Genomic DNA, 21,376 nt, shown 5'->3' on the forward strand with positions numbered 1-21,376 from the left:
TACGTGCTTAAGGTGCGTGACAAACACGCGCACTTCAGTTAGTGCGATTCAAGTGTTTACATGGTTAAAAACGGCGTACGCCACCTGTTTTAATACGATTATAGTTTATGCGATTATGAGCTTATCACATTATTAAGTATTGTGTTTACATGAAGTAAAGCATAATCGCAATATTGCTAAAATCCCATTATACGCATGCGTAGAACGGATCGTGCAGGTGGAACGGATCGTGTACCGACAAGCGCCATGGGCGGATGACGTCACGACCAGGAAAGGATAAAAGCACATCCGGTCTGACTGGCATTAGCTTCTGTGCCTCAGCAAGCGCTCTATGTCGAAACTGTCTGTCTATTTACTGTTGTCTGTTCACAAGCATTTCAAAGTATATTATGGCGAAAGAGATGTTTAAAGGACAAGTTCGGTATTTTACACTTAAAGCCCTGTTTACAGATCTTATCTGATGAAATAGAACGGTTAAGATTAAATTTTGGACAAATGCTGCTGTCCCGAGAATTTTAGGTTTATTTAGCTTCCCCCCCACCCCCACAATGGTTGTCTAGGTGCACTGGAACATTCCTTCCTAAAACACATTAAACTTTCGTTTACAAAGACGTGAAACTCACCGAGTGGTCAGGGGTGTTCACTGGTTGACGCTTTTTTTTGGATCGCTGATCGATTGCTCCTGTCTGCCTCGCTGCCTGCTGTGAGTGTGTTTGCTTCGGTGCTGTAAGCTCCGTCTTAGCCTCGTATTTCTTTGTTTTGAACCATCATTTACTACAATTTGTAGTTGTTTATACTAAATACAGCTTACCCAACATCTCAGATTGACATCGCTAGCTTCCATTACTACTAGCACAACACGCTAATTCGCTACTGCTAGCCTGTTAACGCGCCACCCGTGCGCTCAGCTGTTTTATTTATTTATTTTTCTCTCGCGCGCTCGCGCCTTTGAGTTAATAAAAGCTCAGGTAAGTAATAACAGAGCCCGTCTACGGAGAGCCTTGGCACTCCCTATTCAGCCCCATTGTATTGATTTTGGTTGCAGTTCCATTAGAATTCCACTGGAGGTGATCGCGAGCGAGTGCAGACTGAATGGGAGTCAATGGGGCTATACGGCTAAATGTGTCTCTTTCACCCGATTGCCGTTGAGAAATCTCAGATTTTATTGTAGGCTTTGCAAGTTCAACATAGGTTATAGGTCGAAAGTTGAATGAACGAGTACTTATTTCTTTTCGATTTCTTACAGGTTGAGTTGTTGTTGCCCATAACACGCTAGCATTCTGCTAATGACGTCAGCATTCTGACGTCATTGACATTTTAAAAGACTTTTTAAACCAAATAAGTGGCTCTAAAAAATCTAACACCCAGCAATGTGTAATTTCTTTGCATCTCCTTTCGAATACAACATTCAAATTACTAGACAAAAAATTATATCCTGAGAAAAGTGGATTTTGAGGGTTTTTCGCCATAGACCTCCATTCATTCTGCACTCGCTCGCGAGCGCCCCCGCATGGACAGGGACGTGTTACTGCAACCAATCCAGAACCCGGAAGTAAGCAGAGAGTGCCAATTCTCTTCCTATTAGACATTCTCTGGTAATAATCAGTCAACAAACACGGTGAGTAATGTCTTGTCCTGTTATTGTCACCTGCACTTCATGTCACATGTTTAGCATAGACTTCTCTGTTGGCAATGTAGGATTTATATGTGATAAATGTAAGGAGACAGTTAGGCTGACAGAGAAGATTTCAGAATTAGAGACACGCATCCAAACTTTAATTGAGGATAGTAAGAGTGCTAGAGCTTTAGATACTATTTTGGATGCGCATAGCATAGTGAACTCTTTACATGATTCGGTTCCAGCTGAAGTAGAGCCTGTGCAGCCGGGCAAATGGGTGACAGTGAGGGATCGCTCTAGTCGCGGATCAAAAAACCACTCTTCCGTTCCGATTACCACAACAAATCGATTTGCCCCGCTCAGTGAAACACCCACTGAGAATTCTGTTGATTGTGCCCTAGTAATTGGTGATTCGATCACACGGAACGTGAAAATAGAGACACCAGCGAACATAGTCACATGTTTGCCGGGAGCCAGAGCGCCTGACATCAAAGCAAATTTAAAAGTGCTGGCTAATGCTAATCGTAAATTCTCTAAGATCATTATTCATGTCGGCACTAATGATGTTCGACTCCGCCAGTCGGAGATCACCAAAATTAATATTAAAGAGGTGTGTGAACTTGCAAGTACGATGTCAGGCACTGTAATTTGCTCTGGCCCCCTTCCTGTTCGCAGGAGTGATGAGATAGTTAGTAGATTGTGTTCACTGAATCGCTGGCTGTCTGAGTGGTGTCCGTGTAATAATATAGAATTCATAGACAATTGGAAAAGTTTTTGGGGCAAACCTGACCTGTTGAAAAGAGATGGTATTCATCCCTCCTGGGATGGTGCTGCTCTTCTATCTAGTAATATGGCTCATAGTCTTAGAGCTCAAACATGACAAATTGGGCACCAGGTCAGGAAGCAGACAGACTGGCTAAACCAACCGTCTGCTAGCGGCCTCGCGTCACCCAGGTCAGATAAATCCCATCACATAGAGCCTCTTTCACCTAGCTATCATCATATAGAGACTGTGTCTGTTCCCCGATTTTGGAAATCCAAAAAATGTTTAAACCTATCTAAGGTTAAAAATTTAATTGATGTTCAACAAATAAAAAACAGCTATAATACAGATGAGCAAATGCTAAAGCTTGGGTTGCTGAATATTCGATTGCTTACTTCAAAAGCACTCATTGTTAATGATATGATTTCAGATAATAACCTAGATGTGCTGTGTTTGACAGAAACCTGGCTAAAACCAAGCGATTACATTACTTTAAATGAGTCCACCCCGCAAGACTACTGTTATAAACATGAACCTCGTCTTAAACGCAAAGGGGGTGGTGTTGCTGTAATTTATAGTAATATTTTCAAAACCACTTAGAAATCAAGTTTCGAATATAATTCTTTTGAAGTGTTAGTGCTTAATGTAAAAATATATAGTATAAATGATAAATCACGTTTGAGGTTTGTGCTGGCTACTGTATACAGGCCACCAGGGCACCATACAGACTTTATCAAAGAATTTGCGGACTTTCTATCAGAGTTAGTATTGGCTGCAGATAAAGTACTAATTGTTGGTGATTTTAATATACACATCGATAATGAAAAAGATGCATTGGGTTTGGCATTTAAAGACATTGTAAACTCAATTGGAGTTAGACAACACGTGTCAGGACCTACTCATCGTCGTAATCATACTCTAGATCTAATATTATCACATGGAATAGATGTTGATGCCGTTGAAATTCTGCAGCAGAGCGATGACATCTCAGATCATTATCTAGTCTCGTGTAAATTACATTTAGCCAAGGCTGCAAAGCCGACTCCGTGTTACAAATATGTTAGACCTATCACTTCTGCTACTAAAGATTGCTTTATTAATAATCTTCCTGATCAGTTTCATCATTTTAGCATCCCGGATAGCTTAGAAAAACTTGATATTGCAACAGAAACTTTTAACTCTCTCCTTTCCAGCACTTTAGACACAGTTGCTCCTTTGCGCTTAAAGAAGATTAAAGAAAATAATCCAACGCCGTGGTACAACGAGCACACTCGGGCCCTTAAGAGAGCAGCCAGAAAAATGGAGCGCAACTGGAAGAAAACAAAATTAGAGGTATTTCGCATTTCATGGAAAGAGAGCTCGATTGCTTACAGAGAGGCTTTAAAAGCTGCTAGATCTGCTTATTTTTCAAACCTATTAGAAGAAAATAAACATAATCCTAGGTATTTATTTGAAACAGTGGCTAAACTAACGAAAAAGAAAGCTTCAAACACAGAAGGTTCCAAGCAGCATAGCAGTAATGACTTTATGAACTTCTTCACTTATAAGATTGATAATATCAGGGACAAAATTATAACTATGCAACCGTCTACTACAGTATCGCATCAGGCAGTGCATTGTAGTCTCCCTGAGGAAAAATTTGATTCATTCATTGCTATAGGAGAGGAAGAATTTACTAAACTCGTTAAATCATCTAAATCTACAACATGTATGCTAGACCCTATACCGACTAAGCTACTGAAAGAGATGCTTCCAGAGGTCATAGATCCTCTTCTTAATATCATTAATTCATCTTTGTCTCTAGGATACGTACCAAAAAACTTTAAGCTGGCTATGATTAAACCGCTTGTTAAAAAAATGCAACTTGATCCTTCAGAATTAGTCAATTACAGGCCGATCTCGAATCTACCTTTTCTGTCAAAGATACTAGAAAAGGCAGTATCTTCACAACTATGTTCCTTTCTAGAAAGAAATGATATCTGCGAGGATTTTCAGTCCGGATTTAGACCATACCATAGTACTGAGACTGCTCTCGTTAGAGTAACAAATGATTTGCTCTTATCATCCGATCGTGGTTGTGTCTCTCTATTAGTGTTACTCGATCTTAGTGCTGCGTTTGACACCATTGACCACAACATTCTTTTAAATAGACTAGAAAACTATGTTGGCATTAGTGGAATTGCACTAGCATGGTTTAAATCATACTTATCTGACCGTTATCAGTTTGTAGCAGTAAATGAAGAGATGTCTTATCAATCACAAGTTCAGTATGGCGTACCACAGGGCTCAGTACTAGGACCGCTGCTGTTCACTCTGTACATGCTACCATTAGGAGATATCATTAGGAAACATGGAATTAGCTTCCACTGTTATGCCGACGATACTCAGCTCTATATTTCTTCAAAACCTAACGAAACTTACCAATTCACTAAATTAACAGAATGCATAGCTGATATAAAAAATTGGATGACTCGTAATTTCCTACTTCTAAATTCTGAAAAAACAGAGATTCTAATTATTGGACAAAAAACGTCCTCACGTAATAACCTAGAATACTGTCTAACACTTGATGGCTGCTCTGTTAAGTCTTCGTCGTCGGTTAGGAACCTGGGTGTGCTCTTTGATACCAATCTTTCATTTGAAAGTCACGTGTCTAGTATCTGTAAAACCGCATTTTTCCATCTTAAAAATATATCTAAATTACGTCATATGCTCTCATTGACAAATGCGGAACAATTAGTCCATGCGTTCATGACCTCAAGGCTAGATTATTGTAATGCTCTGCTCTACTGGGTGGTTGCCCTGCACGCTTAATAAACAAACTACAGCTAGTTCAAAACGCAGCAGCTCGAGTTCTTACCAGAACCAGGAAGTATGACCATATTAGCCCGGTTCTGTCAAAACTGCACTGGCTCCCTATTAAACATCGCATCAATTTTAAAATATTGCTGATTACTTACAAAGCACTAAATGGTTTAGCTCCGCAGTACTTGAGCGAGCTCTTAACGCATTATAGTCCTTCACGTCTATTGCGATCTCAAAATTCCGGCCAGTTGATAATACCTAGAATATCTAAATCGACTGCTGGCGGTAGATCCTTTTCCTATTTAGCACCAAAACTTTGGAACAGCCTTCCTACCATTGTCCGGGAAGCAGACACACTCTGTCAGTTCAAATCTAGATTAAAGACACATCTCTTTGACATAGCGTTCACATAATACATTATAGACTTCTATAATTCAATATTAGGCTGCATAGATTAGGTCAGCTGGAACCGGGAACACTTCCCATAAATCCTGATGTACTTGTTACATCATGAGAAGAATGGCATCTACGCTAATTTTAGTGTCTTTGTTTATCCCAAGGTTTTCCCGCAGCCTGCCGGATCCAGGCCGTTTCCAGATCTGATGAAGGACCTTCGCCTGGACCCGATGTCAACGCAGTGCTGAAGTGCCAACTAGTCTCTCCCTATGGAGGATCCCTTTCCCACTCTACAGATAACGCGTCGTCGGGAAAACTCAATTTGCGTATCTACCCCGAATTGATAAAATAAAATAAAATTCTGAATCAAAACTATAAGGAAACACCAGTAATTTGTTTAGGCTTGGTTTGCAGGGAATTCCAAACCTGCACACATATATTCAAACGCACATAATTATAGAACCCGTTCTTAATGCGCATCTGAACGCCATCAGCGTTTCTCACAGGTTCGCTAAAGTCTGTGTAGAGAGAATGGTGTCGTCTTGGCGGCCCTAATTTAAAAACAAATGATCGTTGCGACGGAAGCGAATCAATCAAAACTAACTTTAGCTGGAAAATAAAATAACTTTATTAAAGAACCGCTATAAAGCCAAAACAATCTTACGTTAAATTATACATTTATCTCTGTAAAGCTGCTTTGAGACAATCTACATTGTTAAAAGCGCTATATAAATGAAAATGACTTGACTTGACTTGACTTGACTTGGTATGCTCACTCAAAAATCGCTGAAAAAGATGCATTCCAACAGGTTTTATCGTAGTTTTTGTCCAACTCCATTGAGTTGTATTGAAAGAGCTGTGTGAGGTACGGTATTACTCCGCCGCTTCTTCTTCTGCTTCTTCTGTGTATTCAATGAAATGCCAGTGGTTTGCTTGCAATTGGCAAAGGTGCATTATCGCCACCAACTGGGCTGGAGTGTCTATTATTCAAGCTCTCAACGGAAGAATGTACGGGTGTGAGACGTTTGGAAAAATAGGTCCACAGTTTTACAACTAATGGTAAAACACCTGTTGGAATGCATCTTTTTCAGCGATTTTTGAGTGAGCATACCAGTGAACACCCCTGACCACTCGGTGAGTTTCACGTCTTTGTAAACGAAAGTTTAATGTGTTTTAGGAAGGAATGTTCCAGTGCACCTAGACAACCATTGTGGGGGTGGGGGGGAAAGCGAAATAAACCTAAAATTCTCGGGACAGGAGCATGTGTCCAAATTTTAATCTTAACCGTTCTATTTCATCAGATACGATCTGTAAACAGGGCTTTAAGTGTAAAATACCGAACTTGTCCTTTAAGTTGTGTGCTTCTCCCTGCCCGCGCTATTTAACGGGTGGGGATACACACAATTTATGTACTGTATCTTATGTTTGGGAGTGGCCATGGCAAAATTAAATATTGAGTGGCCGGCCGAGAAAAGGGGCGCTCGTCCTAAAAGCAAATTAGACGAGACTGTCTAGATCATGGAATAAGCCATATTCGTCTCGTCTTTCCCGCGCTCCTCAAAAATCATGGGGGCCGGGCCGACACTCTCAGCCGAAGCCTTCAAAGCAGAAACCGGATCTGAGCACCGTTCTTCAAGCTAAGAAGGCTTCGGCTCAGAAAAGGTCCTGACTCCACTGGCGTCAGACCACTGAGGGCAACCCCAACCAGGGTGGAGCGCTGTACACCTCAGTATATGGTGCCCGTTCCATCTCAGTGCCCTCAGAGGGCCGTTCTGCCAACCCCATCACCCTTGGTGCCTCGGGGCGCAGCAGTCTCCAGTGATCACATGGCTCAGTGTCAACTCGACGCTGAGTCAAAATCGCACCCTCTGAGGGGGATTCAAAAACAGTCAGTTCGGTTGGTTCCTGCCAGTATGCTTCAGGTCACCGAAGTGACTGTTACAGTTATACCAGAGGCCAGTCTCGAGAGGCTGGTACTCTTAGTATATTATCTGACAGAATGGAAGAATCTTCCAAACATAATCTCAATGGGTCCTGCAGATAGTAGAGAGCGGGTACAGAATTCAGTTTGGTTCTCGTCCACCACGCTTCAACGGGGTGTTGCATCCCGAGCAGGCTCTGGTAATGGAGCAAGAGGTGAAAGCTCTGTTAGCGAAGGAGGCTATAGAGCAGGTGTACTCACCCAACAGAGAAGAGTTTTTACATCCGCTACTTCATTGTTCCAAAAAAGGATGGGGGGGTTGCGTCCTATACTAGATCTTCGACAATTGAATCGTACAATCCAGAGACTCAAGTTCAAGATGTTGACACTCAAACAGATCGTGACTCAAATCAGGTCTGAGGACTGGTTTGTAACGATAAATCTAAAAGATGCATACTTCCATGCCAAACATCTCCATCTCCATCCTCCCTCAGCACAGGAAGTTCCTGAGGTTTTCTTTCGGGGGCAAAGAATACCAATATCTGGTGTGTAGATGGAGCTCTGGCCCCATTCAGGCTTCTGGGCATACGCATTCTTAACTACATCGATGACTGGCTGATTCTGGCGAAATCAGAGCAGTTAATGGTTCGGCATCGAGATGTCGTCCTCGCTCACATGAAGAAATTGGGGTTGAGACTCAAAGCCAAGAAGAGTGTGCTTTCTCCATTACAGAGAACCACTTTCCTTGGTGTGGTATGGGATTCAGTCACGATGCGAGCCGTCCTATCACCCGCTCGTGTAGCTGCTATCCTCACAGCCACAAAAGAGCTAAAGCTAGGGTAGTCACGCACTGTGAAACAGTTCGGGAGACTGTTAGGTCTCATGGCAACAGCGTCCAATGTGATACCCTTTGGCCTGCTGTACATGAGACCTTTGCAGTGGTGGCTCAGGACCAAAGGGTTCTCCCTGAGAATACTCTCTCTGAGGGCAGTGTATATCCCAGGGTGCCAGAATATAGGAGCAGAAACCCTGTCGAGGCAGGGGCTGAGGCCATGGGATTGGAGTAAATATGGGAATATTATGGCCAAGCAGAAGTGGATCTGTTCGCGTCTCAGTACACGACGCACTGTCCACTATGGTTCTCCCTCACTCATCCAGCCCCCCTGGCCCAACTCATAGAGAGTGGTCTCTCAACTGAGGTTGTTGAGACCATCCTAAACTCCAGAGCTCCAGCTACTAGCAAATTATAGAGAGTTTTCACTTCTTGGTGTCACCAGCATCAGTGAGATCCAGTTAACTGTTCAGTTAATACAGTCCTTGAGTTTCTGCAAGATCGCTTTGCATCAGGTTTACGTCCATCCACCTTAAAGGTTTACGTGGTGGCTTTCCACGCCCCGGTGGGTAGTACATTGTTGGGTCGAGACCCCCTGATCATACGTTTCCTTTGTGGCACCTTGAGGCTGAGGCCTGCAACTAGGGTCGCACTAGGGTGCCGGCTTGGGACTTGGCAATAGTTTTGGAAGGCCTGTCAGGGGTTCCATTCGAGCCCTTAGATTCGGTTTCAGAGAAATTTCTGACATTAAAGAATATCTTTCTTCTAGCTATTTCGTTCCTCAAAAGAGTCGGAGACCTTAAGGCCCTTTCGGTTTCTCCCACCTGCCTTGAGATGGCACCCAGGATGGTCAAGGTATTCTTATACCCTAAACCGGCGTACTTCCCTAAGGTGCCGACCAATATTCCGAGGCCTATTGTGCTGCAGGATTTCTGTCCTCCTCCGTTTGCTTCTTCGGACCAGGAAAAAATGAATCTCTTGTGTCCAGTGCGAGCATTGGATATTTATGTCCATAGGGCTGCCCCATGGAGAAAGTCAGATCAGTTGTTTGTTTGTCTGCTTTGAATCACCTAAGAAGGGTCTTCCAGCCTCTAAGCAGACAATCCCCATACACAAAAGAATTATATTTGAAATATATTTTCTGGATATGTTTTGGAATATATGCAAATATTTGAAATTGGCCCAATAAATATATTTCATACTTATATTTCATATATTTTTGTTATATTTCAGAATATATTTCAATGTATTTGGAATATATGCCACATATATTTTTGACACTTTTGGGGACCCGTACAGAAAAAAATACATTGAAATATATTCTGAAATATAACAAAAATATATGAAATATAAGTATGAAATATATTTATTGGGCCAATTTCAAATATGTGCATATATTCCAAAACATATCCAGAAAATATATTTCTTTTGTGTATGGGTCAGCAAGTGGATTGAGGCTATCTCTCTTGCCTATGAGTCCTCTGGCCAGCCGTGCCCTTTGGTGGTCAGAGCTCATTCTACTAGGAGTATAGCGGCCTCTAAAGCCTTATTATCAGGGATTTCCCTTCAAGAGGTTTGTGATCCGGCAGGGTGGTCCTCGCCGCTCACATTTGTGAGGTTTTGTAGCCTGGACCTGGACGCTGCCCCAGGGTCTCAGGTGCTTCTTACTTAGATGCCGACTTTTTACAAAAAAATGTAATACACCTTTGTTGTTCTAGTAAAGGTGTCTATTAAAAGAAAAGAGTGAACTAATGTTCATTGTGAAGAAGAATTCTGATCATGTAAATCACAGCTGTAGAGTTTAAAACTGTTTTGTATTTTGATACTATGCTTAGAAAGAGGGATGTAATTCATCAGTATGCACATCACTATAAGTGTATGTGATCACGAGGTCTCACATAGTCTGTGTTAGAAATTTAGCTTCCGTGTGATGTGTTTGTGTGGTCAATAAAGCCACAGCTTGTGAAGCTGGAGTCTATGACAGTTTATTTCATATTACACGAGTCAACACTGCTATGAACTTATGAATCTGCTGTGTTTTCTTTGTGATGTGATTCATACAGTCGTGATGCTTTGCCAGTGGCATTTAAAGAAGACAATTACTGCCAATGCCCTCAGGGCATGGCACACACACACACACACACACACAAACAAATAAATATGTAAAAAAATATATATTTACAAAAGGTGTAGGATTTACTTTACCTACCATTTACACTCAGAAATTGCAGGTAATTTTTACAGATAATTACAAAGAAAGAGAAAGTAACATTGCATTAAACTTAAAATTGTGAAGTAGAAAGAATGAAATAAAACAGATTATTGGAGTACTATTACACGGAAATATAATGTAAAATGTAATTTAATAATCTTTGTTTATAAAAAAAACAAAAACAAAACGTTTTATAGTGTACTGACAGCCATTCTTAAAATGAGGGAAACTAAATATCCCAAGGCATTTTTTACAATTTGTGTAAGAAAAAATATAAGCCTACTTAAATTCATAACACTATTAAAATGTGTAGATTTTTAAAAAAAGAAATTATAAATAATTTGTAAGTATAATAATATTTATATGAATAATAATAAACAACACTGTGTGACCTTTTTTAAATCAAAGCAGGTGAAATATACAAAGAGTTAAATATTGCCATACAGTATATGTATTTGTTTTTAAAACCTTATAAAATGTTTCATTTTGAAAAGTTACCTTTTCCTTCTGTCAGAACATTGTCTTATATATATTCTTGGAATTTGAAATTGCATTATCACTCCTGGTTTTTTTTACAATAGCCAGGATACATTTCTCAATACTAAGTTCACTTTTTTCAAAACTCTTCACACAGTTCACACATTTTTTTAGATTGATAATGTATTTCAATATGGTATTACTGTTGAAATGTGGCATATTGCTGTCCTCTTCAGTTTTCTATTATGTTAGGTTTTGAACTTAAGTTAACAGTTTTGATGAATAGAGTATGTATTTTGAACATTGGCAAAGAGTTTTGGAGTTTTCGGAGTTTTGGTGGTGGTTGTGTTCGAGTGAGAAAATGATTCAAGTAATTTTAAAGATGTTGTCATTTAATGCCTTTTGTGCCAAAACAATGCTAAAAGATCCAGAGTTTAGCCCACATAGTTGTGCTCGCTGTGTGAAGAGTTTTGAAAGTGAACCAAGTATTGGGAAATTGGTCCTAGCAATTGTAAAAAATAAATAAATAAATTGTTTTAGGAATGATAATGCAATATCATAAATTCAAGCAAAAAATGTATGAATAAAATGGCATATTTCTGTTGAAATGGCGCTATTGTCAAAAACTAATGACATGTAAAATTGTGGGACATTTTGCTCCTAGCTTAGCAGATTTAGTATGTTAACACATTGAAGCATCTTATTATGTTCCATCTTTTAATCATCTGTATGTGGCGTATTGTTAGGCTGAGAGGGGCAGAATGCTCTGGGGAGGCCAACCAGCTGACATACGCACTCAATACAAACAGCCATCGATCTACATTCAATCTACTGTACATATAACCAACCATAGCAAAGAGAGATCTGACTGACAGTGAAATAATGAGACTATTCTTCCATCTTTGGCTGTGATAAATCATTGTTAATCAACTGACCCAGAACCATTCATCACAGTGGCAATATTCCGATATTACATTGTCTGTTCGAGAGCTTCCCTGTAGTTCAGAGACTGAGTCATTGTAGCTATCACAGATTCACAGCTTACATGAAGCAATTAACACAAAGCCCACAGTTTGTCAGCCGATGTCCTACGGCGTCCTACTCTTCACATTAGTCACTGCAGCTCTTCACTTTTTGTCACAAGTGCAACAGATTCGAGGATAAAACCTGATTCCAGCTCAACTGGAGCATTAGAGAAGAGACTGCTTGGTCGATATGAGGGCCTGTTTATACTCTTCACAGACGACCGGTCAATGACACCTTGATTCTTGATAATAGGACAATCCTCATGACATCTTTAAGAAGCTCTGGGAAGTTGTGTTGTTTAACTGTGAAAACTGAGCTGTGAGATCAAGTTCATTTTCACGATTACAGTATGTAACGGTCTTACAACTTATAGTGTGTTATGACCTCATTCTTTTGGCTTTAGTGGCTAATGATGACTTTATACATATTATATATAGGCCTATTATATAGTTAGTTTTGCTTTTGCTGTTGCTTATAGTATCAGGGATTTTAACAAACCCTTAAAGGGATAGTTCACCCAAAAATGAAAATTCTGTCATTAATTTCTCTCATGTCGTTCCAAACCCGTAAGACTTTCGTTCATCTTCAGAACACAAATAAAGATCTTTCTGATGAAATTTGAGCGATTTCTGAACTACCAATTTGAAGCTTCAAAAAGCTTATAAAGAGATCATAAAACTAATCCACATGAATTGAGCGGTAGCTCTATATGATGGACAGATTTAATTTATTCGTAACATAAACAGAAGCTCAACCGAACCTGCTTGACGCGCAAGAACAAACCTCTTGCGGAAACTCAAACGTGTATAACACGAGAATGAACCTCACTGGTTCTCGCAGGTCAAGAGAACATGCTTGAGTTTCCGTTTACCACAACTGATTGAACTTTGAGTTGATGAATGTTCATATGTGAATTCATATGGATTAGTTTTACGATCTGTTTATGAAATTTTTCATAAATGGTAGTTGCATAGCCGTCAACGGAGGGACAGAAATCTCCCAGATTTCATCAAAAAGATCTTCATTTGTGTTCTGAAGATGAACGAAAGTCTTGCAGGTTTGGAGTGTGAGTAATTAATGAAACAATTTTTTTTCTTATGTTTTTTTTTTATTTTTCAATTTTCTTTTAATATGAAATATTAGACTTTTAGAATGTATCTATTCCTACACCACTTCTGCGAAATGAGTGATACTTGCTGAGGAAAGGTGTGCTATTACATTTCTAAGCAATCAGACTTGTGATTTTCACCTTGTGGATGATATTTAAAGGTGAAAAACTTCATAAAAGACTGGAGCTAAGTCATATTAAGATCCCAGAATATCATAAAGACTTGGGCTCTTTCGATTTACGATAATAAACAACTGCACAGGATAGCCGAGTTCTCAAAGATCACCATTATTATTGAACAGTGTTTTTTTTTTTAATAGACCTACTTTTTATTTAGGTTCATTGTGGGATTGAATGAGTAGGCCTACACTTAATAATGTCCAGTAATGGGTGTCCCAATTTTATGGTGCTTCTCAATCAGAAGTCTGTGTACTAGTAAAGCTCCGTCGAAGGATCCTTTGAAGGCAGCCTTCATTTTGCGTCCCTCATTCAGCCTGGATTTCTGGATTCAGAGTCACGTTTTTTTTTTTTATTTTTTTTTTTTATTGTAAATTAATCACATAATGCTAATCTGTGCACAATGTAAACCACTGGGAGATCTCAGATGGTTGTCATTAGCTGTGCTGCATTAGAGGTAGGATAGGCATTTTTATATAAACACTTTTCGTTATTCTGGTTGAAACTCTCTACACATCCTCCACACCCATCGCAATCAGTAATATAAGTGGTCTTAAATATTATTACAAGTACATATATCTTTTGTGGAAGTCTCGGGACCAAACATTTTTTTTTCATCCAATCATTGTTTTCGGTCCGGATTGTACTGTATGTCAACGTGTATTTCCATAATTGCACGCACCCTGCTCGCGCAGACATCACACGTTATCAGCACGTTCTCTGAAGCTATCCAGAATTGTAGACAGACAGTCACCGAGCGCCACAAACAGACAGCAGCCATCTTTTACAGCTCCTCCTCCATTCACGCCATCTCATAACCGGGATTACAAGATGGCAAGCCTGAGCTGTTCACATCCTCAGACTCAGATTTATGCGTTTCTATGTCAACGCTATCAATGCCGAAATGATACTGCAGCAGAAAGGTGGTACAAGTAAGAGCTCTGTAAGTTGTTTAAATTCATTATTATTGTGATGTTGAGACATGAGGTAGTTTAACGCCGTCTCTCACCTTGTGATGCTTTGCAAACTCTGCTGCTGCTGCTCTGAAAGAGGCGTGGCCTTGAAGCGCTCTGAAGGGAGGGTGAGACCTCATGCTTTCAAAGCAAGCTTGCTATTGCTAGCCTCTCTGAAAAATCATACATTTAAAAGAATGGCAGTTAAAATGAAGATTTTTTATGTAAAGTATTTTTTAAATTATAATTTTAATAGTTTTTTCGCACCTTGACAGCGGGGCGGAAACATTCATGATGTAGTCATGTGCACTTACTAGACAAGGGGTGTCCAAACTTGGTCCTGGAGGGCCGCTGTCCTGCAGAGTTCAGCTACAACTAGCCTCAACACACCTGCCTGTAAGTTTCTAGTATGCCTAGTAAGAAATTTATTAGCTGATTGAGGTTTAATATGGTTTGGAGTTAAACTCTGCAGGACAGTGGCTCTCCAGGAGCAGGATTGGACACCCCTGTCCTAAACGGTCTGATTCTAGCATTTAATTCTGAGGAGGACTCTAGCCCAGTGGTTCTCAAAACTTTTTCAGCAGGAGGCCCGCTTGTGTAGGGTAAATCATTTTGCGCCCCCCAACCCAAAAGGAAACTCATGACGCCAAACATCTAAACTTACAATTTTACCAAAAACAAATACATTTGTACAATGCCGGAACATCAATTATGTTTGTAGCCTATTTTTTTTTTATGTTGAATACACAACATTTGTTAAATTCTATATTTTATCTGTATTTGACAGTTAAAAATAATATTGCCTGAAAAGTGCAACAAAAGTATTAAATACTGAACAGTAATTCCATAGTAGATGAATACTGAAGAGTTAATTTAAAATTTAAAAGTGCATTCAACTTGACAGTGGCTCAGCAGATTGGTTTGTAATTTGAACATCAATCAGATTTTTTTTTCAGCAATCTCTTTTCTGCATGAAACATAAAAATGCATAAACATTATTTTAATAACAACCACTGTACAAATACACTCAGCCTGCCTTAGACTGTCTTTCTTTGTCAGCTTATCAATTCTGGATGTTATTGGGGAATTAGTCTCAGCCTTAACATCTGATGCATATGGCACACTTTTCTGGAAACACTTCAGGAGTGTCGAAGTCGCGATCTGATTGGATGAATTCTACAGGATGTCCGGGAGACGTGTGTATCGCGTTCTTCATTGGTCCGACTGGAAACAAGTGCTATGACGCCAAACTCCCTCGTGAAAGAAGAAAGCCATTGTGTTTACAACTGTGACAATGAGCGCTTACCAGGATCAACTAAATGCTGGATTTTCAAAACTATGTGAAGTTCACGGCTCCATTGTTGCAGTAAACTTGCACAACTTTCTTGAATGGATAATTTATTTGATGCACGCCAGTGTGTTATTGTAGGGACATCGACATTATATTGTCATGCCCCTAAACATGATGCGAAACAAAACAAACTGTGATTGGTTGCGTTACATGTCAGTCAAACGTCCTCTTGGGCGGTACTTGACTAAGAAAAGCTGCGATAGAGTCCAGACCTTCTGCCGTCAGTCTGAAGGTCTGGCTACGTGAGACTATAGGGGAATGGCAAACTCTCAAGTCATCTTCCACATTAAGCCGTGCCCTGTATTTTGTCTTTATTACCATCATGGCTGAGAAAGAAGTCTCACAAAGATATGTTGTAGGGAAAGGCAACAATATTCAATATTCCTTGTACTCCCTTTCAACCGTGGGCTAAACTTTGCTGGGGCCTGCTGATGAACTCTCATCCTGAGAGTGTGATCACTGGATAATTCCAAAAGTTCATCTTCAGCCTTCCCGCTGAGGCCACTGGCCGTCACATCACAAGAAAAGGGATCTAGAAACCCACTCATATTTCATGTCAGTGTCTGTGAAGTAGTGATTGAAATGTTCATTGAGTGAGGTGAGGTGATTGGTAATGGTGTTGAGCATGAAGTCCTCTCACATGCAGTTTGTATCCAAAAATTCAGATAGATTTGGAAACATGTCAGAGCCACCGTACCTCTGAATGGAACGGTAGCCGATCATGAGCAGCCTCTGTGCATAGTTATGCGAAGAGACGTGACTTAACGAAGGTGTCAGTCGCTAATGGCAGTTGGCAGTGGTATGGATTTAATCTTGTTTGTGGCCTAAACTCTGCACATATCCTATGCTGCTGGAAGTATTAATTCCTCCCCGTTCATGTGAGGCTTTGTACACTTGGTTATTCGCAGGGCTGCAAGATATGATGCTTGCTGTGCTTTCTCAGGTATTGTAGTGATGTTAGTTAGTCGTACCTTTTGCTTTACAAATTCTTCTTTCTTTTTCTGGAAAAATATTTGAATGCTCCGAGATGTCGGTTGAGTTTATATGGTTTCAGAGCTTCAACGGACAAAATCTTAAAGCACAACGTGCACTGTGGTCTGCCGTCACTATATTCCATAAAGCCATATTTTATTTACGAGGCGTTAAATTTACTCGGTTTAACAGATGTGATAATTATTGATGACAAGTTGATTGGATAGATTATTTGAACGTGCTGCTAACGAACTTTGTTGAGTAAACATAATTTAGTGTATCGATTCAGGGCCTTGAATCACATTCAGTCTTTTGAATGTTAGGTGTGCACGAGTGCAAGTACAAGCGACACTTGCTGGCTGCAGTTCACTTAATGGCCACCAGTGCCGCTAATAACAAGGATTTCTGAATTCTACATATAGCTCCTTTAATTTATTTTATTTGTTTTTTACTCATACAAATGTTATGTGTATTTTTTCTGTATGGTATGTATCATGTTCTGTTCATGATTTGTGCAATTAAGACAAGCAAACAAACTTAACTCAATTCAGTAAAAAAAAAAAAAAAAACTCAACCCAACCACCCAGAGCAACCATATAAGCAGTATGACTGTAAAAAATAAATAAAAAAAAACCCAGAAAACCTTAGCAACTGCATAGCAATACCCTGACAACAACCTTCCACACCCTAGTGTAGAGGCAGTGAGTTTAGCACAGCTAGGCAGATTTATAGATGTTTAGATATGATATACTTCATGAGGAAAATAAGTGCTTGTTTATTCTTGTTCATTTATTTTTACATTTGTGTTGGCAGTTCTCTCATGGATAATTAAAAGTATCATCAAGATGTGGTTCTGAAGTTGTCCTGCTGTGAGCTGTAGACATGGAAAATATGGTATGTGTAATGACAAAAACATTCCCCATAACAGCTGTTATTTTTGCACTTCAATCTAACACTGTAAAACATTTTGCTTAGCTGACTTGAATATTGATTATTTTTTACTCAGAGACGAAGAAACTCCCTGGTCTCCAACCAACTGGACCTTCAGTCCAAACCCACCAATGCCGTTCGCCGCAGATTCTCTGGGCCACTGCTGCTTCCCCCTGTGGCCCGCAGACACTCCACCCTGGATGCAAAGAAATTAAAGGACCTTGAAGCGCTTTATAAATCAGCCCTGGCCTGCGCGGATGCCCAAAAAGAGTGAGTCAGCCAAGTAGATTTAGGTGTCTGATAAAAGTGTGCAATATGATATCTGATGTGAGCATAGCTACTCTTCAATAGAACTCTGTTGATTGAATCACATCCTCAGAAATCAAACACAGATTGCTGCTGTCACGTGTAGAGAGGTTTCCATAATGGACACTGAGTGTGCAGTTACTGACACTGTGAGCAAAATGTGACTCAGTTCATTCATGATGCTTATTGTATTTCTATGTATAAGCCGGCATGGTGTGCTCCACAGTGAGTGTGTTTGTGTTAAATGTCATCCGAAACCGTACAAAGATCTAATTTGACAGGTATTATATGACATGAAGTGATGTAGCTACAATACGGGCAGATTTTTAGTTGACTTGTTAGTTAAAATTATGTGGGAAAGCAAATGAAAGAAAGGTCATGGAGATTTGAGCAGGGGATGGGAACAGCTCCCCGGTGCTTCTACTCTGTTTACCGATCTGGTGAAAGGGCACAATGACTTGGAATGAGATCATATGAATACAGAGACAGAAGTTCAAGACATTCAGCATGTTATTAAGAACACACTAACATGATATATTAAATTTTTTGGTGAGCATAATAACAAAAGAGTTAAAATCTTTGCTAATGTTTTTATTGGAACACCTTATAAAGCTTTTGTGCTGCCACAGCTTGTCAGATTAGTTTTGTTCCTGCTGGGGGAAAAACAACATGTCATATCAGCTTATAAGGTGGTCAAGCTTGTTTTTGGAACATAGCAGATGGTTTGTTACTGGAAGGTGGTCTACCAGCGCTAACCAGATTGATCAAGGTCTATCAGGTTGATTGTGGTCCCACCGGCTGTTCAATACTCTTAATCAGCTTGAAGCATGGTCCAGCTAAAAGCCATGGAAAAACTCCTAGAAGGTACAACACACTACCATACATTAAATGAGAACCCAATTCTTAAATGCAGTCACATTACTAGAAAGATTAATTAAGTAATTGTTGAGCCGGAAAATAAGTGTATATAAGATTTCATGCACATGCACTTTTACAAGTTGATTGTACTGAAATGTGTGTTGGCAGTGCCTGTACACAACCATCATAAAATGATAAAAATCCATCCAGTGTTTTATTTTATTTTTTATCTTCTTATATGTTTTCCCCCATCTTAAATCAAGCCGTTCGATTTTGTGACGTCACAAAATCGACGCCCCTCCCACGATTGTTGATTGACAGCAGCGTTTCAACACAGACCCGCCCTCGCTCGTGAGCGAGCTGTCAATCATAGTCCGCTCGGACCGGCGCGGTCATTGTTGATACATTGGAGCACTGTCTATGAGCAGAATGGCGTCTAAGCGATTGTGGTGTTCTGTTCTTGGGTGTAATAAGGAACACAGCAGTCATTTTGATGTTCCTAAATCCGAACCGCTGAAGACGCAGTGGCTGAGTTTGTTTTCGAAGGGAATATTCCCCACGATCAACGTCAATGCTTTCATGTTTGCGCGAATCATTTCACACACCAGACTGCTTTACAAACAAGGTCAGTATAAAGCTGGTTTTGCTAAGAAGCTGCTCATGAAAAAAGGATCGGTACCAACTATTCGTGTTCCTGCTGCACCTCCAGAAGAAGAAGTGAGTGTAACGTTTTATTAACCTTTATATTAATATTTATATTAATCTTTGCAAATTGCTTGCTGCACGCTTCACGATGAATGCGGCTGTTTACACTCAGGGTACATTACAGCATGTTTTCTTACAATACTAATGAGAATTTTTAATTAAAGTATATTACAAACTTTTAATTTAGACCCTAAAGAATCATATTAGCTTGTAAAAAAATGGCATTATATGACCCCTTTAAAACGTTTTTCTCTTGCATTATGTAATCTCTCTTTAGTACAATTCTGATATAATTTTAAGATACTTAAAATCTCTGTAAACTTGTAAAACTTGTAAACTGTAAACACACACACACACACACACACACACACACACACACACACACTCACATTGTAACACAATTTAAAACCCTGTCTTTCCTAAGATAACTTTTGTCTCTTTATCCATTAATTCAGCTTTACGCCTGTATAGATAAATATCAACACATTTAACTGAAAAGTTTCCAAGATGGACAGGCTCCCATCCATCTCTAAACATAGCTTGAAAAATGAATGAAATCCTTTACAATTCCATGTAGTAAGAATTCTAGTTATTATGCCAATCAGCTTCTGAACAATTTGTTAACAATAAAACCCATATAATGATCATTTTTAAAGCAAAATCTTAAACAAACAGAGTTGACATTGATGGTAACAGAGTTGATAGCAATAACAGAGTTGACCTCCCAAAGTTAAAAGACCCAATACAACAACATTTTCTGCCAGACTCTGAAACCATATTTTGCTTGTATTTTAGATTTACTTTAAAGCCATATGTTTACATTTTTATTAGGGCTGGGAAATGATTAATCGCGATTAATCGCATTCAAAATAAAAGTTTGTGTTCACATAATATTTGTGTGTGTACTGTGCATAATTATTTTGTATATATAAAATACACACACATGCAAGTAAATATTTAAGAAAAATGTTATTTATTTATATATAAAATATTTATATTTATTTATAATACAAATTATATATAATATATATACAGTATATTTAAGCAAATATTTCTTAAATATATACATGCATGTGTGTGTATTTATATATACACAAAATAATTATGGACAGTACACACACATATATTATGTGAACACACTTTTATTTTGGATGCGATTAATCACGATTAATCATTTCCCAGCCCTAATTTTTATTTATAAATATTAAAGCAAAACTGGCTTGTATTTTGAGTTATGGTGGGGTGAGAACAAAAAAAGCACATGGCCCCTCTAGAACTCCTAAAGTTACATTAATTACAATGTGCATGCACCAAACCATGAACAAACCATGCACAAATTGAGTATACATTTAAGACACAACACCTTGGAAGAAACAGTTAAAGGCCATGTTGCAGGTTAACCACCACTGTTGATCAATGGGTACATTAATCACTCAAATTATGTATACCATTTTTAAAATGTCTCAAAAATGGTCTTAAAGACCAGTTTTTTACGTTTTTTGGTATGAACGTTTTTTTTTTACGCAATTCGGTGATGACGTCACGTTGGGGAGAAGCGGAGGAAAGGTAGCCTCAGCCAATACAGTTTGTATTAGAACTATGGCGATTGACTGGGAAAAATGAGTGAAAAATCAACGTTTTCTTTATATCTAGTGGCAGTGATCATGACATTAGTTCAGATAAGTACCGGTAAACTTTGTCTTCATCTAGAAATAGAAGGCATCATGCTAGCTATGGGCTAATTTGCCAGTCCCACCTGTTATCCACCCCCTCCAGATAATCCCTAATTAAGTCTTTCCCCCAACGTGGTGAACACATTAATGATTAGTTATCCCACGTTTTGATGGTAGCTACTAGCTCCAGTAACAGCATCATTGCCAAGTGTTTCTAAGCGTTTACCTCTTCCTCCGGTGAAAATGTTGCAAACACAGCCGCCGCGTGTCTGTCGCTGTTTGGCAGGTGCTTG

The 21,376-nt window shown here is 39.4% G+C and overlaps 1 protein-coding gene across 1 annotated transcript in view; it reads left to right on the forward strand.

The window, feature by feature from the left end:
* pde4cb (phosphodiesterase 4C, cAMP-specific b) overlaps positions 1 to 21,376 on the forward strand; it is a 120,626-nt gene that overhangs the window by 8,963 nt on the left and 90,287 nt on the right. Inside the window, exons 2-3 of the mRNA XM_084395553.1 lie at positions 17,425 to 17,505; positions 17,618 to 17,811. Coding sequence (XP_084251679.1) covers positions 17,494 to 17,505; positions 17,618 to 17,811 — 206 coding nt within the window. The 5' untranslated portion in view covers positions 17,425 to 17,493. The remainder of the gene's footprint in view (positions 1 to 17,424; positions 17,506 to 17,617; positions 17,812 to 21,376) is intronic.

Source organism: Rutilus rutilus, assembly GCF_951802725.1.
Source record: "Rutilus rutilus genome assembly, chromosome: 22".
NCBI classification, from domain to species: domain Eukaryota; kingdom Metazoa; phylum Chordata; class Actinopteri; order Cypriniformes; family Leuciscidae; genus Rutilus; species Rutilus rutilus.